Consider the following 23,223-nt stretch of genomic DNA (forward strand, 5'->3'; position numbering starts at 1 on the left):
TGTGGGGAACACATCTTTACTAATAACACTTTGGTACCATGGATGGATTAAGTTTTGGAAAATTCACATGCCTTCTTTTAATTCTAGTATCTGTTGACACAGAAACTAGAATTAAAGGAAGTAAAAGAAATTTTTTTTTTCTTTTCTTTTAAGGACTATTTAAACACACTGGGAGAAAGTTTGTTCCAGGGATAAAAATTGTATACTAATGTACTGTGAGCTTCAAAAAAATTGAAAAAAAAAAATAATAATAATAAATAGGTAAAGTGCAGCCATTATCAACCCACTGCAGGATGGAAGCCTCCTCAACAATATGCTGAGGGAAATAGACCATAATCTGCCACGCTGGTCCAGTGCGGGTTGGCAGATCGACCGTATTCAGGGGGTTGAACCCCAGTCTACTCAAAGAGCGTGTGCTACTGCACTCCCGCTCCTCACCACTCGGCTACGGAGGTTTCAATGTCAAGAAAACTTTCTTCTTTCTCCCGAACCGTTGAACAATCACTGCTTCTAGAATAGCATAATCAGTTCTAGCATAAGCAATTCTGACCATGCTGTTGGAATAATGCGCCAAGTCTACGTTCCAGTTGACATACCTAAACTGTCAACTGGTCTTTTCGAGCTTCCCGGCTCTCAACCAATTCACACTACTAGAGTAGTAAAAACTTGAATAGTTTTTTTCATAAAAATAAACAGATTAAAAAATATTCTGTCCCTTTTCGTTTACGTTCTTTTGTTTCCGGTACCCATGTAAACCAAGTTGTTTTACAGATCTCATTTATTTAATTAATTTATGGTTTCTGTATCAACAACTTTCCTCTGGTTTGCCAACTGTCTTACTGTCTATGCTATCAGTCAAACTATCTGTGCTATGCGTTACAAAAATGACGATTGCACTTAATTGTGGCTCTTTTACCCTTAATCCTGTTGAGATTGCATTTGATCCTTTTACCACTGTAAACGGATCGAACGAATTTCATTCATATTCACCTAAGAGACTTCTCATTATCTGGTAGCTCAAGCCTAAAAACTTATTCTTTATATTGAGTCTGTGCTTTATACTTTCATTATACTTTATGTTGTTGTTTGGTTTTTAGGAGCATTAGCAACTAAGGCCATATTGCTCCGGGAATATGCAGTGGTCATTCCCTGACCTTTCCGCATCCTCCGTATTTGGTGGTGACGGGATCGAACCCCGGTCTAATCAAGAAGCGCGTGTTACGCACTGCTGCTCCTTCCCACCTGGCTACGGAGGCGCCTATTATATTTTATATTTTCATTTTACGAGAACGAACCGGCCAGTGCCAGGGCCTAACTTGAGGATATGCGGCCCCATTTGGCAACAGATTTTTTTTTTTTTTTTTTTGGGCTCCTGTAAAAATGTTTGTTATGAAATTTCCTACTTTAATAGTAACACAAGGGCTCTTGGAAAATTAGGATTACACAATCAATATAAAATGTAATGCAAATAAATCTGCATATATTTCTGAGGAAATATATACAAATCTGAACATATTGGCGGCACGCGTATTTTGACTAGAAGCTACATTACAATTTTAAAGTATATTTTATTTGCAAATTTTATAAAGAAACGAGCGCTCATGCTCGCCGTTACTCACTGATATCACCGTTTTAGCTGTCCATGGCCATTTACGTCCCCCTCAAAGTACGAGCCCTAGGCACATGCCTAGTTTGCCTAGGCCTAAGATAGGCCCTGGTCAGTGCCGGATTACCCAATAGGCATAGTGGGCACGTACCTTGGGTCATAAGGGATCTGATTATTGAAAGCAAAAAGAATAAACATAAACATAGTAGTTTAAAATAAATTAACATAGTGGTTTTTCTTATTCTAAGGAATTGAAATATATTAGTTAATAAAAATCATAAATTACAATCTTTTCACTCATATCCATACTTTTATGTTCCTCTTGTGGAGGCTATAGTTCCTGTTGGTAGACGCATACAGGTTTATTAACATGTGTGCACCATATGTTGTATCTGGAACCCCTACACACCAGTGTTGGTGTGTAGGGGTTCCAGATGAATACTCAGGCGCAATCTCTAATACTGTACTTATTGAATCCCTATACTGGTCCTTACTTTGGGACTATATCAGTTTCCTTTCGATTTGTTGTTACCTTTTAATAATTCATAGGATATAGAAGGGGAAAAAAATCTGTATTAGCTGAGAATATCGAAATGAAAAAAAAAAAAAAAAATTCAGCAAGATAATGTTTATTAATTCTCTGCTACCTAGCATGTACCCAGTTCTTTGCTGCTGCGCAGTGGTCAGGTGACTATCGATTGATATGAGATAGATCGTTGTTTTCTGGGAGGTACCGTGTTGTGAGGATTATTTTCTCGGAGGAATATGAGGGTAATTAATCAAGAATTCTTAGGCAGAAGAACTTTGAAGGCTTTATTTATTTTGCCTTTCGTTATCTATAAGCGCACCTTAATCACTAGAGCTTGGATCATAGTGCAACTAAAAGTTTTCAGCAGCCGAACATCTCTGAAAACCTTTAGCGTACTGTACTTGTATTTCATGTTTTAAACAGCCAGGCATGAACGTAGCTCTTCCGAAGAGCATGAGGCATTTCGTTGCTGTTTCCGCATGGGAACCCCAATTTTAATTCAGTTGTTACGGAAGGTGAGGCGCCATGTTATTTTTCTGATCAGTTGGTAGGTTTGATTTGCATTTTGTGAACTTTATCTTTTGGTAAACAGCTTCCTTGCGTTATATAGCAAGCTGTTTCAGAAATGTTTAAATGCAAATTGAAGAAATAATAATAAAAAATAATAATATTTAAGAAGAAGAAGAATGCATTTCATTTTGTTTAATTTCATGTGCAGTACTGTCTGACTTTTTTTCACCTCCAGTTAAATTAAAGTGATAATGTTAACCATTTTCTGTTTCCGGCTGATGTTACACAGATTATGGGTAAACTTTGTTACCACGTTGAGGGCATGGCCAAATTCGAGACGGATTCAAGCAAAAGAAGTGTGGGTTTTTTAATAGACTTAAATTTTTGGTTAGTGAAGAAAAGTTAGATTAGTCTACGCCAGTAATTCGGGACGGATTGGAGCAAAAGAAGCTACTTCCTCCGGAGGTGTACCCATAAACTGGAGTATAGGCCTGTTTCCTCCCCCCCCCCCCCACTTTTAGCTTAGAAAAACTTGATCTGGTAGTAACGTACAGTATCTTTAGCGATCTAAATTATGTAAACATGGACATCGAAATCAGGCACGGATGGAAGCATCCCGGGCCTCCTAAATCGTTGGTCATCAGTTTAATTCCTGCCTTAAACTAATCATTTTAAACACAAATAAAGAACAAGCAAGCTAAACATTTCAATTTATATTATAAAAGAAAACTGATAGCTAATGACAATTTTTATGACGCCATCATTTATGAAGCTGCATCCTCGAACAAAATTTCTTGTCTCCTTCATGGATGTTGAACCTTTGGTATTGTATGTCGCCAGCCATCTTAGACATGGGCTGCATATTATAATAATTGTAATAATGACTTATGCTTGCGAAAATCATCATTAAATGATAAGAAACAAATAAATAGATAATAATTAAATTAAATATAAGTTAATATTATGTTTGAATTGTATTTAAGAATAAAATAATAGATTAAAAAATTACACCATTTAATGAATAAACATTCCTAATATATCTGTGAGACAGATTTAAATTTAATGCATTATTGTACTAAAATTCATGCAGACACATGGGTATTATAAGAGGACAGGTTCTTTTTGTCTTCTCCTTCCAAAAGCAACATTGTCAAAACCAGTGTCTGTTTATTCTAATGATTGAACAGACTAGTTTTCATAACATAATTGCCCCCCCCCCCCAAATAATTATTTCTTAAATTGCCCTTGATACACTGCACCCACACAGACATACACCGAAAAGTTTAGGTGATGCCATCTTGATTAAATCACACTTTTTAAACATTTGTGAAAAGACAAAAAATGTATTTTTTTATTCTCAAGGTAGAATTTAATTCTAGACAAGTTAGATTGTCAAGGGCCTGTATAAACAGTGCCGGCCATAAGCATGTTCACCTGTTCTGTTGAACAGGGCCTCGTGCTCAAATGGTCAAAACAATATTGTTGATTAATGTATTAAATATTATTGGTATTTAAAATTTTTGTTCAGTATAATATAAAATTATTTAATTATGTCTTAGTTACTATATAATTTGACAAATTAACAAAAATTACTATTACAAAAACACCTCGCATAAGTTTTGCACAGGCCCCTAGGTCCCCACAAGTAATTTTTGAACAGGGCCCTGCAAATTTTGGCGTGACTGTGTATATGGATATATTGCGCAAGACCTGCTAATTTATAAATTCACCCCTGTATATACCATTGCTGCTGTTGTTTTGAAAATATTTTGCATGTGTTAAATAAATTTAACCCACTATTTATGTTTTATGTATCACATTGTAAAATTGCAATTCTTATTACAGTGCTTACTACTGATTTCTTAGAGAATAACAATATATAGTATTATGATATTTACTAGGTGTTAGCAGCTGTCAGGGGGAAGTGTAAGAAATATTTGAAAAATTAAGATGTTAAATGAACAAAGTGTAACTCTCTTTCATATATTTAATGTATTAAACTAAATAGGGTATTTTTTAAAGTACATTTTAGAAAAAAAAGTTCAAAAGTTAAGAGTGTAATAATTATAAGAGCAATTATTATCTAAAGTAAAATATAAAACGTTTTTCAGAATAGTGGCAATCAGTCAAAAAAAAAAAAAATTTTCCCCCTTGCCTTCATTGAAGCAAACCCTTGATAAGTATTTTTATTACTAGTAGCAAAATGATGCCAGGAAGCATGCTTATACAGGATCAGCCAAAAAAAAAAAAAAAAATACCCCACCTCAACTTTACTCTCTCTGATAATTTGTCTAATTCTTCCTTAAATTTATTTAAACTAACCACTTCCACAGATAAGACAAACTGAGTCAATAATTCACATTTGAACTTTGACTTTTGACCTCCTTGTTTCTCATGTAACGTTTGAGCCCCACTCCTTCCTCCTTAAAATGAGGCCCAGGTCCATGTGTTCCCTCCTTTACGACAGCACTGATGGAAATGCTGCCTTAAATCTTCAGACAGTACCTTTAGCGATAGAAGTGTTGCTAAAACAAACTTTTAAGAAATAGAGAAAATCCAAAGGAAGGGGGGTACATATTGTTAATTTTTGTGAAATAACAGTTTCCCCCATTGAAGAGTGGATGACTGTTCTGAAAGTCTAATTTTTTTTAGAGTAGGTCTTTGGTATAGATAAATGTGTAATAATCTCCATAAAAAAAACAATAATCTCAGTCTGAGATTATTGTCCCATCTTTTTTACAGTTTCCTCTCTCATTGATTTAATTAAATTATTTATAAGTAAATAGCAATATTTTTAAGTTTATTAAATTTGCCAATAATGGCATTTTATGTTACAGTAGTTAAATCCTCAAATGTCAGTTATAAAGTGTTCAAAACAGATTACTGCACATGAGTCCTGAAACTTGAAAGGTTTCTGTGTTCAAATAGTTTTAGACAGAAGACTTGCAAACATTACATATTTGATTGGGAATTCATTAAAGTAGTAGGAATTTAATATTTAAGGTAGTGAGTCATGTGAGAGTTAGTTGTATAAATTATTCACCAAAAATAAGTAACATTGTGTGTTCCTTAATTAAAACCACATAAGATACACAGATTCTCATTAAATGGGTGTACATATTTCAATAACACTTTTATTTGCCATTAGATATGAGGGTCAATCAAGATTTTTTTTTTTTTTTTTTTTTTTAAGAAATTTAAGTAAAAGGCAATTTCTAGTTAAATCACATTTTATATCGGCGCCTCCGTAGCCAGGTGGGAAGGAGCAGCAGTGCATAGCATATGCTTCTTGATTAGACCGGGGTTCGAGCCTGTCACCACCAAATACAGAGGATGTGGAAAGGTCAGGGAATGACCACCGCATATCCCGGAGCAATATGGCCTTAGTTGCTAATGCTCCTAAAAACCAAATAACTAACTAACTAACATTTTATATCCCATTAAATGCTGCTTTGTTGGCAAAGATCCATTTCTAATCAGAGTTCCCCATTGAAGATAAGACAATTGCTACCAAACTTTTGGTTTGCAGTTCCCAGTGCATTCATAGGCTGATGGGAGGGGATAATAGGACTATAAATCAATAAAATAAAGTGCCTTTATTTTATTGATTTATTATATGTTAGAATTGACATGTTTTTTTACTCACATGTATATGTGGGCACACAGGAACTCCTACAAATGTAAAGAGAGAAACCATACACTTTCACAAGAGATTGCATTACACATAAAAACATCAGGGGGGAGACATCATGCAATTTTTGATTGGGCCAGTATCAGCTCTCAATGCCTGATTCTTCAAGCAGATAATGGTCGATCTTAGCATAGGTAGTACCTGCAATTGTGCAGCATTAAAATAGCAATCAGAGAAAACTCCTACATAAAACCTTGTGGTCTCCCTTTTACTAATTTCTGCTACAGTTGCTCATACAATATATTCTTTTTGTGGTTAATTTTGATTATTGACTATGATGATTGCATTTCAGACATTAAATGTGATAGTTGATTATACCAGCAGTATATTAGATAGATATATGACTATTGTGTAATTACCTGATTTTAATATTATTTAACACGGAAATTATTTAAAATTTCTAGTATTTTGGTGTCCTTTTACAGTATGACACATAATCAAGTCAATTGTAGTCAAGCAGATTCAGGTCAGGATTTCCAGAAATAAATTTGGGGCATAATTTGAAAATTGTGCTTGTGATGGTTAGGACATATCATAGTCAGAGATATCTGACAAGGATTTAAATGTTGTCTGAGGTTTTAATTATTTTACTGCATCTCAATATACTCTGTAAATTGGTATTTTTTGGGTTTTTTTTCTGTTGAAGTATATGTCAGTTTGGTGCATTCTAGTCAAAAAGACTGCTTGTATCCATTTGTTTTGTTTCAGCATACTTTGGTAATTAGGGCAACTAGGGGGTGCACAAGTGAGGCACTTGCCACAGGCACTGCTAGATGCACTACCACGTATACATGCATTTTAAGATATGATATGAATTAGGCACTGTTACAAGGTTCTGCCCCAGGTGCCACAAATGCTAGTGCCGGCCCTGTCAGTAATGTTTACTGGCCTGGCTTATTATTATTTATAAACCATGAATTCATAAAATACTGACAACAATAGTAAAAAGATTATTTAATAAGTTACAATAAATTACTGACAACAATAACAAAAAGATTATTTAATAAGTTACAATAAATAAATTTATTACTATATAATTTAAGTATTAAGAAAGAATAAATTTAGAATGGTGAGTGGGGAGCCAAATTAAGAATAATTGTTGTGGGGTGTGTTATCTGAAAAAAAAAAGTGAGGATTATGAATTTAGCAAAATATTAATAAATAAATTTGCAGTATATGTGATTGCTAATTTATTTAATGGTTCCACCATCACTAAGAAATATTTCTAAGTTTGGTACACGTTATTTGGTATGTGTATTTGCAAGATGTTGTCCACACATGTTATTGTGCAATTTCCAAAATGCATATTCTTCATGACCCTTATGTTTTCACTTCAAGAACTGGTTATTATAATGATAGTTTCCTTTTGCTGTTTTATTCAGTGCAGCAATTTGAATAGGAAATGCATTAAAATAGAGTGTAGTTAGTATTATTATTGGCAACATGATGCAAGGAAGCTAAACTTATAACACCAGCAAAAAACAAAAAAATTCATTTGCTGACACTTCTAATAAGTTGTCCAAACTTATCTTTAAACTTATTTAAACTATCCATTCCACAATACTTGGAAGTGTATTCCAACAGTCAATCACTTACTCTCTGGCTGAATGCAAATTTCTGCAAATCTGTTTTGAAACCTTCCTTTTGTTTAATTTATGTCCCCTTGTGTTTATTATTGTGTTTATTTCAGATAATAAACACATATGTGTTTATTATCTGAAAAAGAGTAAAAACTACATTAGAATTTAGTTTAGTTAACCCTTTTAAAGTTTTACAGACATTTCAATTAGGCTACTGCACAGAGGGCCAGTTTCTAGAGATGGAAATTTACAGAACCCCAGTCATTCTTGTAAGAGTATCCTTTTCTGACACTAATAAAACTTGTTACTCTTCTCTGTACCCTTTCTATGTCCTTCCTAAAATGAGTTTCCAAACCTATATGCAGTCTTGTGGCTTAATGATAGCCTTATACACTGGGATAATTACCTCTTTCTTCCTGCTGACAAAATTCCTGTTCACCATTGATAGACCTGCTATAGCTGTTTTATCGGTTTCTGTACACTGCTCAGTGACCTTGGTGTCAGACTGTACAGTCATCCTTAGGTCTTTTTTTATCAACTACTTTGAGTTTGGTGTTACCCAAATGATATGTTATTCTGATTCTGGGATTATTATTGCTACCCAATTGAGGTTTAGCATTTATCAATGCCAAATCCCAATTGCTATTTTTCACCCCTTTTGTCTATTTTTTTCTAGATCTTCTTGAAGAAGCATACTAGAGAAAGTACTAGAAGTGGGAATATTCTTGACCTCACATTGCTAACGATTCAGATGATATCACAGGGCTTAAAGTGCAGGAACCATTATTATTATTATTAGCTATGTGGCGCAAGAAAGCCTGAGGCTTATGTTGCACCAGCCAAAAAAAAAAAAAAAAAATTGAGAGAGAGAGAGAGAGAGAGACTTTGACAGTTTAAGGTGCTATATGGCATCTGTGAGCTGGGAAGATTGCCAAGGAATGGCAAATACATTTTAATTATGGAATATTTTTAAAGAAAAAATCACAGATGCCATGAACATAACTTTAAGAAAATATTGCAGGCAGAGGATGCCGAAATGGATGACTGCAGAGCTGGCTGGTCAAATAGAGCAGAAAAAGATAGCATGGGACACTTACAGAGCGATAAAAAGTACTGAAGCCTACAACAGGTAAAAGTTGATCTGTAATAATACCAGATGCAGTGGGTACGGGAGGTGTTGGACCATGCACCAGGTGTTGGCTGCTCCCTGGTCACGAAGTGGCCTATAGTTTCTGCATCATCACAGAGAACAAAGGTGGGATGGGCTATTGCCTTGGAGCCACCACGATACACACATGCACACACACTCTCTCTCTCTCGCTCTCGATGATGATGATGAGAATGAAAATGTATGTATAATTGTATATAAATCTTCAGTGTAAGTTTTGTATATATATATGAATGATGTTTGTTATTTTGGTTTTTAGGAGCATTAGCAACTAAGGCCATATTGCTCCGGGAATATGCGGTGGTCATTCCCTGACCTTTCCGCATCCTCCGTATTTGGTGGTGACGGGCTCAAACCCCGGTCTAATCAAGAAGTGTGTGCTACGCACTGCTGCTCCTTCCCACCTGGCTACGGAGGCACATGAATGTATGTAAATTGTGTATTAATAAATGGAAAAAAAAAAAAAAAATGGAAATGTAATAGTACCACAAATAAGATCAGGGAGGCCAAGGCTGCATATAAGAAAGCATTGGCTAAGAGTGCAAAGAATGGTGACAAGGAACTTTTCATCTATGTGAATACATAGAAGCAAATCAGATTGGACCTTTATGCACTGGTTGTGGGAAAGTCTTAGACAACTCAGCTGACATTGCGGATGAATTGAATAGGTACTTCTCATCTGTCTTTACTGACGAAAGAGCCTTCATGCTGAGAATAGGTTGTGCTAGTGAAGCTGAGTCATATAAAATTAGTGATGTCATAATTATAGACAATTGTTTATTAGAAAAACTTGACATAAAGGTAAGTAAGGCTCTTGGAGTTGATGGAATATATCCTATAGTTTTGTGAGAGAGAACATGAGGGAGTGTATTGAACCATAAGGAATCTTTGGATTGGAGAAGTGCCAGTGTATTGACAATACATAAAATCTGTTCTAAGAGTGAAGTTGGTAACTATAGACTGGTTAGCCTGACTTCAGTGGTAGGAAAAATCTTAAAGACAGTGATTAAGAGTGCAATCCAGCGACATTTAGATCAGTGCTTCTCAAAGTGGGCGATATCACCCCCAGAGGGCATTTGAATTATCCATAAGGCCGTTAGGCATGAAAGGAGTCTACGGGGCGGATAGAGCACCATCAATGATTGTACATCAATTATTGGCCTTTACAAGGGTTTTATGGCTTATTTAAAAAATGCTGTGCCAAATATTATTACTGTTCATTGTGTCATTCACCATTAGCATTTAGTTGTGAAAAAACTTGGTGATCAACTGCACAATTCTTTACAAACTGTTATTACTGCTATAAACAATATTAAAGCACATTCTTTGATTGATCGTATATTTCAAAAGCTTTGTGATCAAAACAGTGAAGATTTTGAATGATTGCTACTTCACTCTGAGGTTTGGTGGCTGTCAAAAGGCAACTGTCTCAACAGATTTTATGAACTCTTTGATACTGTTGCCCAGTTTTTTGAAGATAGGAACAACAACCTTAGTAATGACCTCAAGAAAATGAAAACTGATATTGCTTATCTTGCAGATTTATTTACTAGATTCAACTCAATGAACTTACATTTACAAGGACAAAATGTAACTCTTATTAAGGCGAATACTCAAATTTCAGCATTTATTTCAAAATTAAAGCTTTTTATGTGCAACGTAGGATGACGTGAATTGTATCAATTTCCAAATCTGTTGGAAATAGAGAAAAAAGAAAAAATAGCTGATGAAACTCTAACTTTTTGTAATCATCTAAGAAATGTTGCACAGAGATATGCAGGAAAGGTTCGAAGATCTCCTTAATTTGAAAATTCCAGATTGAGTTATAAATCCTTTTTGTAAATAATGACGATGGTGAACGTTTTGTAGAAGAAGAATTGATTGAATTACAAAATGAAGTTGAACTGAAGCCAAAATTTCAAAATTCATATCAGGAATTTTGGTTACAAAAGAAAATCCCTGACCATTATCCTGCATTGTGGGGAATTGTAAAAAAATTACTTATTTTTTTTCCAACATCATATCTAGTCGAAACCAGTTTCAGTGCTGTATCTCAATTGCTGATAAAACAAAGAAATTGTCTGGATGTTGTTAAATGTGGCGATTTACGACTTCTACTTGCAGATATTAAACTTAATATTGATAAGCTAATAAATCTCTACCAAGCTCATCCATTGCATTAAATATTAAAATATAATTAACTATTTCCATTAATATCATGACTTATTTATGTAATTAACTTTAATTTTTATGACTTAACTTAAGTGACTATAACTGACTTTATTTATGTAGTTGTAATTTTTTACGAAGAAAGAATAAAGTGCAGTAAATAGTTTTCTTTATAATTCACACACATACATGCAGGGCTGCATTTACGTTTTTGGAGGCAAACAGACAAATATTTATTTCAGTTATTTAGCTTCACTTTATATTGGTGGGCTAAAAAAAAGCCCTGGCGAGGGCTTTTTTTTAGGGGGGGGGGCGGTGATCCAAAAAAGTTTGAGAAGCACTGATTTAGATAGATATGGCATTCTGAAGGACACACAGAATGGCGTTAAGGGTAAATCAGCTTAACTAACTTAGTAGGCTATTTTTACATAGTTACTCATGAGCTGGACTCAGGGTATAATTTCAACATAGTTTATTTGGATTTTAGCAAAGAATTTGACTCAGTCCCTCACGAGAAGGCTCCTGTATAAGCATGAACAGGTTGGGATTATTGGTAATATTCTAAGATGGATTGCTGAGTGGCTGCAGGGCAGAAGGCATAGGGTTGTGATTAATGGATATTCTTCAGATTGGTGTAACATCATGAGTGGGGGTCCCTCCAGGATTGGTTCTTGGACCACTGTTTTTCTCATTTTTATAAATGACATTGACAAAGGGATAGAAGGCGTGATGTCAAAATTTGCAGATGACATAATGATTGGCAGAATCATTAAGGATCAGTGCCACACAGTGCTACTTCAGGATGACTTGAAAGACTTCAAAGATGGTCAGAGAAGTGGCAGCTATGTTTTAATGCTGCTAAATGCTAGGTCTTGTTCCTGGGGAATAGCAACCCACAAATAAATTATACACTTGGTGGGGTTGAATTAAGAACAGTGGAGGAGGAAAGAGATCTGGTAATTACAATATGGGCAGATATGACTTTCTGAACAGTGCAAACAGGCAGCCAGGAAAGCCCATGGTATCCTATTGATCATTTATCGAAAGCTATCCTGTAGAGATAGGGAGGTCATAATCCCACTGTATAAGGCCATTGTAAGACCTATTTGGAATACTGTGTTCAAGTATGGAGACGTCATCTGAAAAAATACATCAAGCTTCTTGAAAGGGCCCAAAGACAGTCAGCTCGAATGGTGAGATCAGCAGAAGGACAACTGTATGAGGAGACTCTGATTATGTGGTCTTCAGAGCATGGTAACCAGACACCTCAGAAGTGACCTGATTGAGGTTTATAAGGCTCTGAGAGGATTTAGTAAAATGAATGAAGGTGGAATTTTCAACTGGTCTAAAGAATTGCAGAATTAGGGGCCATAAATTCAAATTACAGGGATTAAGGTTTAGATTAGCATTAGCATTAGTAGAGGCATATGATGAAAGAAAGCAAGCTTATTCAGCATCAGCCAAAAAAAATAAATAAATAAAAATAAAAAAACACAGACCACTCCCATTTCACCCCTCCGTTCGTTCGAAATACCTGTCCAGTTGAGGTTTAAATTTGTTTAGGCTATCAACTTCAACAACAAGTGATGGAAGTCGGTTCCACCAACCAACCACCCGCTGGCCAAAGGCAAATTTCCGCACATCTATCCGACATCCGTCCTTCCTCAATTTGAATTTATGCCCTCTGAGGTGATTATTCTGAGAAAGATGAAGAATCCCATTGGCATTGAGCATGCTCAAACCATTCAAAGCCTTATACACCTCTATCAGATCACCTCGCCGGTGCCTAGTCTCCAGACTCTGTAATTTGCAAAACTTAAGCCTTTCTTCGTAAGAGCAACCCTTTGTTCCATTTACTAATCTTGTTGCCCTTCTCTGTACCCGTTCCAGCAGCTCTACATCCTTCTTGAAATGAGGCCTCCAGACCTGTATACAGTACTCAAGATGTGGCCTAACCATTGCCTTATACAAGGGAATAATCACCTCCTTATCCCTGCTAGAAAAATTCCTGTATATCATTGACAAGACACCATGAGCTACTCTTGCAGCTCGTCTGCACTGCTCAGAGAACTTCATATCTGCCTGCACAATTACCCCCAGGTCCTTTTCATTCTCCACCACTGTCAGTGTAGTACCGCAGAGTTGATACATTGCTCTGGGGTTACTGTTACCCATATGTAGTACTTTACATTTGTCAATGTTAAACTTCATTTGCCACCTCTCAGCCCATCTGTTCAACCTTTCCAGATCCTGTTGCAGCAGCATAGCGTCAGTAGTGTCCTTAACGACCCTGCCAACCTTTGTATCATCTGCAAACTTAGACATTAAACTTGATATCCCATCATCAATATCATTCATAAACACCGAAAACAACAATGGACCCAACACTGAACCTTGAGGAACTCCACTAATAACATTAGTCCACGTTGAGCAGTGTCCATTGATTACCACTCTCTGTCTTCTGCCACTCAACCATCCCCTTATCCATAGCAGCAATTTGCCTCCAATGCCACACTGCTCCAATTTGTGCAGCAGTCTTCCATGTGCAACAGTATCAAAAGCCTTTCTAAGATCCAAATATATAATATCAAAGTTATTTCCTGCATCCAGTTCTTTTGTGACTACATCATAGTATCCAATCAAATTGGTCAGGCAAGACCTGCCCTTAACAAAACCATGCTGCGTCTGAGCTATAACTGAATTCTTGTCTAGATGATCCTGCAGTGCTTCTTTAACCAGTGCCTCCATTAATTTACCTGGAACAGAAGTTAAACTAACAGGTCTATAATTACTTGTGTCAGCCTTTGATCCTCCTTTGTGAATTGGGGTTACATTTGCACATCTCCAGTCTATGGGTACCTCCCCTGAGTCCAAAGAAGCTCTCATAATTATGGCTAGGGGTTTGCATACTTCCTTTGCTGCCTCCTTTAATATAACTGGATAGATCCCATCCACCCCAGGTGCCTTTTTTATGTTTATCCTCAACAATCTCTCCTCCACTTCCCTCTCAGTTATTACAAAATCATCCAGCTCACTGCCAATGTTTACTTTACCTACATCATTCTCCTTCCTGAATAACTCCTCATGCGTGAATATAGATGCAAAATACTCGTTTAGATTGTTAGCCACCTGAGCAGGATCCTCAACTGTTGAACCATCAATATCCAGTGGACCAATCTGATTCATCCCTTTCCTTCTCGAGTTCAAGTATGTAAAGAACTCCTTTCTGTTTTTCTTTGCATCCTTTGCCAAGGATTTTTCGTAGTCTGCCTTTGCCTGCCTAATCTCCTTTGTGACTTGGTTACAGACCAACTTATATCTATCATAGGCTTCCATGTCACCCATTAATTTGTATGTATCCCATGCATTTTTCTTCTCTGCCACATGTCTCATTAGTCCATCTGACAACCATTTAGGCCTAAACCTTGAACAATATTTCTTAGTTGGTATGTAAAGCCTGGTAGCCACCAAGATTAGTTCCTTGAATGCTTCCCATTTTGAGTTTGCTGTTGGTAACATCATCAGTTGGTCCCACTGTATAGAATTTAAATACTGTCTCAGACCATCATAGTCGCCTTTACGAAAACAAAAACCCTTCCCTTTACCTCTGATGGTAGTTACCTCCTTGAGTAAATCCCACTTCAACACACTGTGATCACTGCCACCTAGTGGTTCATTTATCTGCAGGTTCTTAATGCATGAAGAATCACTACTGATAATCAGATCAAGAGTATTGCTCCCTCTTGTTGCCTCACGAACATGCTGATGTAGAAAACAATCATCCAATAAATCCACAAAAGCCTTGCTAGTGTGCGAGTGACCAACCCACAAATTCCAGTCAATATCTGGGAAATTAAAATCCCCCATTATAAGACTCTCTGATTTACTGGCCCACTCTATTTCCCTGTACAATATATTATTATACTCATCAGAGTCATTAGGCCTATAGGACACTCCTACTCTCAATTTTGATTTCCCTATGCTTATGTCACACCAAACTGACTTGACACTGCCCTGTCCATCGATGTCAACTGGCTTCACTTCCTTTGACTTTATGTGTTTCTTAATTAATAGCATAACCCCTCCTCCCCTCCTGTCCTGTCTATCCTTTCTATATACATTGTATTCCCCAAATTCCAGTTCTGCATTACCTACATCTGCGTGACACCACGTCTCTGATATCCCAACAATATCTGCCTTTGATGTTTTGAGCAATACCTCAAATTAGATTGTAGGAAATTTTCTTTTAGCCAGTGTGTTGTTGTTAGCTGGAACAAGATGTCCTCACATGTAGTTGAGGCTGACAGTTTGAATAAATTCAAAAGTAAAGTGGATACTTACCTGTGTGAGGAAGTGGAAATCATAATTTGTCTTTTCTTATCTACTTATTGACAGTAATGGCAGTGTGCTACTGCTACAGGATCTAGAAGAGTTGGGCAGATGTGCTGAGAAGTGGCAACTGAAGTTTAACTTTGACAAATGTAAGAGAACTGCATATGCGTAGAAGTAACCCCAGAGGAACGTACCAACTGTGCGGTACTACATTTAGTGTGGTAGAAAACGAAAAAGACCTGGGGGTAACTGTGCAGCCAGATACGAGGTTTTCTGAAGAGTGCAGTGCAGATAGGCTGCCAGAGCTGGTCATAGGGTATTGTCAGTGATATACAGGAATTTTGCTAGTAGGGAAAAGGAGGTGATTATCCCTTTGTGTGAGGCAATGGTCAGGTTATGCCTTGAGTACTGCATACAGGTCTGGAGGCCTCATTTTAGGAAGGATGTAGAGTTGCTTGAGTGAGTACAGAGAAGGGCAACAAGATTGGTGAGTGGAACGAAGGGGTCTTCTTACCAAGAAAGGCTTAAGTTCTACAAATTGCAGTATCTGGAGACCAGGTGCCTGCTGATCTAATTGAGGTGTATAAGACCCATTCTTGAATGGGTTGAACAGGCCCAATACTGATGGGATTCTTCCTCTTACTTAGATTGCAAACCTGAGGGGGCATAAATTCAAATTGAGGAAAGACAGTTGTAGAATAGATGTGTGGAAATTTGCCTTTAGCCAGCGGGTGGTTGAGTGCTGGAACAAACTTCCATCTGTCATTTTGGATATTGATAACTTAAATAAATTCAAGGAGGAACTAGACAAACTTCTAGAGGGAATGGATGCATAATTTTTTTTTTTTTTTTTTTTTTTTTTTGGCTGATGTTACATAAGTTTGTTTTCTTGCATCAAATGAATGCCCCTACTACTACTACTACTACTTGGTTGTGTGTTTTTTTTTTTCCCCAGTGCAGCAAAAGCCTGTGGCTTCCTTGCACTATATGATGCATACTATTATTATTATTATTATTATTATTATTATTATTATACCTTGATTTCTATCATTAACCACCCTGTCCACCTTCATACGATCATAAAAATTAGACATCAAACCCGAAATTCCTACTTCAGTATCATTAATAACTGTTTGCAGTGACTATAACTGCTTTCTCCTATTACCCCTCTTAACTGTTACCAAAAACAAAAATTTAAAAATCTAAATATCTATTAGAATTACATTAATGTGAATTTCTCAAGTTAGTATTACTCGAGTAAGGTATTTACTTTTCATGTGAATTAATAATTATTTTTTAATTGGAAAAATATAGTTGTAAAAAGATTCTCTATGACTCCTTGTTTGTGCAAAATATGAGACTCCTACCTACTCTGATGTTAACTTTTGAGAGCTTTGGTTCTGCTTCATTTTCATCACATCATTGCTCTGATATTTGGTTGTGAGATAGTTCGGAAACTCTTTTTGGATAACAAGACTGATTATAAAAATATTATTTGTTCATATTATCCAAAATAGTATCGGTGTGAATAATAAAATTTGAATGTCCCATTTTTTGCTATTTCCTGCCTGTTTTTTCCCAAAATACTAATTGGGAAAAAATACGCTGCCGTAACAGCTGATGGATTGGAATTTGGGATGCTTATTAGACTGTTAACCCTGAGTTAGGCATCGAGGTTGATTTGACCCTGATAATATTTCAGCATTTCGTGCTTTATCTACTCTGTCCACATCGGTCACTGAAACTCCTAATTGCTTTTGAAAATGTTTTCTTTGAATTTTCCACTGAAAATTCCAGAATTGTGTTTATTATTGCACAATTAGGAAATATTCATGATTGAGTTAAACCTATATGGATATTTCACAGTTGTATTCAGAAAATAATGAAAATAATGTTGGCATCAAAACAACGAACAATTTTGAATTATTTTTTGATGATTTTTCATAATTTTGCATTCCTAACTTAGGGTTAACAAATCCATGCATAGTTGTTGTTGTTTGGTTTTTAGGAGCATTAGCAACTAAGGCCATATTGCTCCGGGGATATGCGATGGTCATTCCCTGACCTTTCTGCATCCTCCATATTTGGTGGTCACGGGCTCTAACGCCGGTCTAATCAAGAAGCATATGCTACGCACTGCTGCTCATGTCCACCTGGCTACGGAGGCACCAGGTTGACACTTCCTTTTCCCTGCTAGCAAAATTCCTATATATCATTGACAAAACCCCATGTCCTGCCCTGGCAGCCTGTCTGCATTGCTCAGAAAACTTCATATCTGACTACACAATTACTCCCAGGTCTTTTTCATTTTCTACCACCTTAAGTGTAGTACCACACAGTTGGTATGTTTCTCTGGGGTTACTTCCTTACTGCCTTATAGCTTCACTCCTATGAAGATCTTACAGTAAAACTTCACTAATGCAGATTGCCTTCTTTTTATGTATATATTTTATTTATGTAGAATGAAGATGTTTTTTTTTTTTTTTTTTTATCTGTTAGTCTTTACAATCTGGTACCCCTTTTGTGAGTAGCAGTGATCGATATAGCTAGCCCGCTATGATTAATCGTTAGTCTTAGGGTGTTTATCCCCTCCCTCTTTGGCACTGTTTTAAAATCAGAAAACGAGTTCCCAATTTTAAAACAGCAATGGGAGGGGGCGGGTATAAAACTCTGAGACTAACCATAGAAGGCTAGGTATGTCACTCACAATCAATTGGAAGAGGTACCAGGTTGTAAAGACTAACCAGAAATTCTTTTGAATGTTTTTTCTTGTATTTGTTTTTTTAAAACTTAAAGACATTTCTAAAACTGTATATAATTTTGTTAATATTTAATTATATAAAGGAATACTTAGCTTCAAATTAAGCTTTTTATATTAAAGGCAGCTTTTCAACATATGACTACAACATAAATATGCAATTTTAATTACAGAAGTCGGACAAATGATGATATAAGCATGAAAACGGATCCTCATGAATTACTACAATTTTGTGGTAAGTTTAGTTTTCATCTAACTGAAAGCTTGTTTTTTTTCCTCAGTTTTATTTGACATTTCATTTTTTTATTAGTAGAAGTTGTAATTAAATTCATACTATAATCCAAGTGGCATAACTATAAATTTTGCCATCCCATTGCGAGATTTGTGAAAAGGCCCACTAGGGCTCTTTCACAACCATATTGAGGCAGCCAATCCCCCCCCCCCAACTCTTCATCCCTGTAATTGTAGGAATTGAGTAGGGATGTGTCTTGAACTAACAGTGATTGAAGCCTTGGACTAAAATTGAGTAGTTCTGAAATTAATTTGTCCTTGCCCAGAAATTAGGGGTATGGCAGTTCCAGCAATTAGGACCATACGGAACTGCCACCAACCTTGCTATTTCTTTAAAATTCGGTCATAACTTTTTACAAGCTGTTCAGTTTATCTCTAATATCCTAAGTTTTCTTCCGTTTTTGGAACATTAAATATTTGTTACTTTGCAACCTAAGATTCTTGGGATAATTTATTTCTACAGATTGTAGCTATGCATAAAAGCATTATTAAAATAAAATAGCTGTGCAAATGAAAATGTTATAAGGAAAAATTGCATAAAATAAATAAAATTAAAACCAGTCACAAAAGCCGTTTGAATACTGGCTGTACTCTTTATCAGCCAAAACTTGAAGGGTAGAGACAGTAATGTTTAAAGAGGTGACTCTGGACACAACACGTCGGCATAAAGTGTGAAGGAAAAGTAGATGCATGAAAAGAAAGGGGGAGGGTAGAAGAAAGACACTGAGAAAATAGTGGAATTGATAATAAATGAGGGGAGCAGGAAAGAGGTGCTACCACCTTTGATTGGAGGGAGATGCCATGGAGAGAAACCCAGTGTGGAATCCCTCCACAACACAACAGACTCAAACACTGTACGAATATATGTACCCTGATCTTAGTTAATATTTCTGGGTTTTACTTTTATAAAGACGTGAATTACCATTGTGATAAAATTTTATCACCATTGTGATAAATTTTATCACCATTGTGATAAAAATGTATGATAAATGCTGAGAACTTATGCATTATTTTGGACAATATTATGTTAAAGACAGGTTGTTTCCAAACATATCTCTAGCATCATCCTTGCTAACATTACAGATTCGGCTGTCTCAGCAATTCTGGGAAGACCACTACTACTATTTCCTGGGAAATAGTAGTAGTGGTATGTGATGCAAGAAAGCAAGTGTATGAGCTTATGCAGCATCAGCCAAAAAAAAAAAAAAATCACACCATTCCCTCCAAATGCCTGTCCAGTTCCCCCTTAAATTTATTCAACCTATCAACTTCCACAACAACGGATGGAAGTTTGTTCCAGCAATTAACCACCCGCTGGCTAAAGGCAAATTTCCGCACATCTTTTCTACATCTGTCCTTTCTTAATTTGAATTTATGCCCCCTTAGGTTCGTAATCTCAACAAGTGGAAGGATCCCATCAGAATTCGGCGTGCTCAACCCATTCAAGGCCTTATACACCTAAATCAGATCACCGCGCAGGTGCCTAGTCTCCAGCCACTGTAATTTGCAGAACTTAAGCCTCTCTTGGTAAGAGGATCCCTTCATTCCCCTCACCAATCTTGTTGCACTTCTCTGTACATGCTCAAGCAAATCTACATCCTTCCTAAAATGAGGCCTCCAGACCTGTACGCAGTACTCAAGGCATGGCCTGACCATTTCCTTCTCCCTGCTAGCAAAATTCCTATATATCAGTGACAAAACCCCATGACCTGCCCTGGCCGCCTGTCTGCATTGCTCAGAAAACTTCATATCTGACTGCACAATTACTCCCAGGTCTTTTTCATTTTCTACCACCTTAAGTGTAGTACCACACAGTTGGTGCGTTTCTCTGGGGTTACTTCTACCCATATGTAGTACTTTGCATTTGTCAAGGTTAAACTTCAGTTGCCACTTCTTAGCCCATCTGCCCAAATTATCTAGATCCTGTTGCAGTAGCACACTGCCATTACTGTCATTAACAACCCTGCCAACCTTTGTATCATCTGCAAACTTCGACATTAAGCCTGATATACCTTCATCAATATCATTGATAAATATACAAAACAACAGTGGACCCAACACCGAACCCTGTGGGACTCCACTAATAACATTAGTCCACGAAGAGCAGCACCCATTGATTACCACCTTCTGTCTTCTCCCACTTAACCATCCTTTTATCCATTGTAGCAACTTACCCTTAATACCATTCTGCTCCAATTTGTACAATAGTCTTCAATGCGCAACAGTGTCAAAAGTTTTCCTGAAATCCAAATATATGATATAAAAATTATTTTTTGCATCCAGTTCCTTTGTAACCACATCATAATATCCTATCAAATTTGTCAGACAAGACTCTCCCTTAACAAACCCACGCTATGTCTTAATTATTGCTGCAGTCTTGTCTAGGTGATCCTGCAATGCATCTTTAACCAGTGACTCCATTATTTTACCTGGAACAGAAGTTAAATTAACTGGTCTGTAATTACTCGTGTCACCCTTCGATCCCCCTTTGTGAATTGGGGATACATTTACACATCTCCAGTCTGTTGGAACCTCCCCTGAGTCCAAGGATGCTCTCATAATTATGGCTAAGGGTTTGCTTAGTTGCTTTGCCATCTCCTTTAATATAACTGGATAGATCCCATCCACCCCAGGTGCTTTTCTTATGTTTAACTTCAACAATTTCTCCTCCACTTTGCTCTCAGTTATTACATTAAGTATCCTGCTACAGTTTGATAACCTTCTGCCATTTTCAAACCTTAATAATTCCTCATGTGTGAATGTAGATGCAAAATACTCATTCAGTTTGTTTGCTATCTGAGCAGGTTCATCAACAGTCGAACCATCAATGTCAAGTGCACCAATCAGATTCATCCCCTTCCTTTTAGAGTTTATATAAGTAAAGAAATCCTTACTGTTTTTCTTAGCATCTTTTGCCAAGGATTTCTTGTAATCTGCCTTCGCCTGCCTAACCTCTTTTGTGACCTGATTACAGACTAGCTTATATCTGCCATAGGCTTCTGAGTCGCTTGATAATTTATATGCATCCCATGCATTTTTCTTCTCTGTTACGAGTCTCATTAGTTCATTAGATAACCATTTAGGCCCAAACCTTGAACAATATTTCTTAATAGGTATGAAACTTTTAGTAGTTTCCACGATTAATTCCTTGAATGCTTCCCACTTAGAATTTACTGTTGGTAGCATCGTCAGTTGATCCCACTGTACAGAATTTAAAAACTGTCAGAGACCGCTGATGGACAGGTTTTGTACATTGCATAGAAAATCAAGGCAAATGGAAAGAGAATATGCTGGGGGGGGGGGCGTAACATACAAGCAGAAATTGGAGTGAAAAACATTTTAAGCTCACAAAAAATTCTTTTATTAAATGGTTGGTTCTAATAAAACAGTTACATTAATTTTCTCAAAATTGACAAGAGTCCTAAATTTCATTCATTTTAAATTTAATAAAATTTAACATTGATAAAATAAATAAAAATTTAAATTAGTTTTTAATGATTTCTCAAAATTAATGACTTAAAAATTTTACTATTATATCTGGGATCTGACACCAAAGTTTGTTATATCCTTGTTCAGCACTACAAAACATATATGGGTAACGTATTTTGTTATAAAAAAAAATGAAAGTTCGAATTTAAATTTGTTGATTGGTGTTAGTTCCCGTTCTTCAGTGTGTTGTATCACTTTTAACTTGGTATTACTATAGAGGCGAACTCCAATTCCTGTTAGGTTTTAGCTCTCTGGTAAAGTAAAAATAAATTTCAAATTAAAAAATACATATTCATAAGTAAAGGTAAACATTCATCTTAATGTGTAGAAAAAATTCTGCACAATGTTTTTTGAGGTTATATTTAGCATTAAGTAAGTGTAATGAAAGAACAAGACTATTGGAATTGATGGTATCTAATATTGGTGGCATAATTGAGTGATCGTAATCAAATACAGTGGACCTCCGTTTTATGATTGGTTCACTGTACAATCAAATCACTTTACTATTATTATTATTATTATTAGCCATATGGTTCAAGGAAGCCTGAGGCTTATGCTGCACCAGCCAAAAAAAAAAAAAATTTCCCATGTTACCCTGAGAAATAGGGAGGAAGGGGACAGAGAGAGAGAAGTAGAAGGGAATCACCAAGAAAGAGAAGAATGATGATATCCAGCTCAGGACCCGAGGTTTGCCAAGCCCATACTCACCAGATGTGAGCCCCTGAGGCAGATTACGATGGACTCTCCATAATAAAATATGGTTCACTATACGATATGTAGTAAGCACCGGTGATTGTGATCACGTTTGCAAATTGAATTTTAATTCCGTTAAATGGTGATTATAATAAGCGAAAATAGTTGGAATATTATCCACAGGCTATAAAAATAAAGATGTGAAGCACAAATTTACACTTTATTACCTTACCAATTAACAAAAATAAATATGTGAAAATCGTAAGAATATTTTCCACAGTTTAGCAAAATAGAAATAAAGTTACGCTTATGTACATAGCTTAATCAATATATACATACTAATTGATATTTTTGTTCACTGACATTTTTGTTTTTTGGATTGTAAAATTTAAAACAGTAAAAATGAT

The 23,223-nt window shown here is 36.2% G+C and overlaps 1 protein-coding gene across 1 annotated transcript in view; it reads left to right on the forward strand.

Moving 5' to 3' along the window:
- LOC150078091 (cGMP-dependent 3',5'-cyclic phosphodiesterase-like) overlaps positions 1 to 23,223 on the forward strand; it is a 329,128-nt gene that overhangs the window by 40,920 nt on the left and 264,985 nt on the right. Inside the window, exon 2 of the mRNA XM_090384462.1 lies at positions 18,517 to 18,578. Coding sequence (XP_090240588.1) covers positions 18,517 to 18,578 — 62 coding nt within the window. The remainder of the gene's footprint in view (positions 1 to 18,516; positions 18,579 to 23,223) is intronic.

Source organism: Mastigoproctus giganteus, chromosome 11, assembly GCF_048544385.1.
Source record: "Mastigoproctus giganteus isolate SK-2022 chromosome 11, ASM4854438v1, whole genome shotgun sequence".
Lineage (NCBI taxonomy): Eukaryota > Metazoa > Arthropoda > Arachnida > Uropygi > Thelyphonidae > Mastigoproctus > Mastigoproctus giganteus.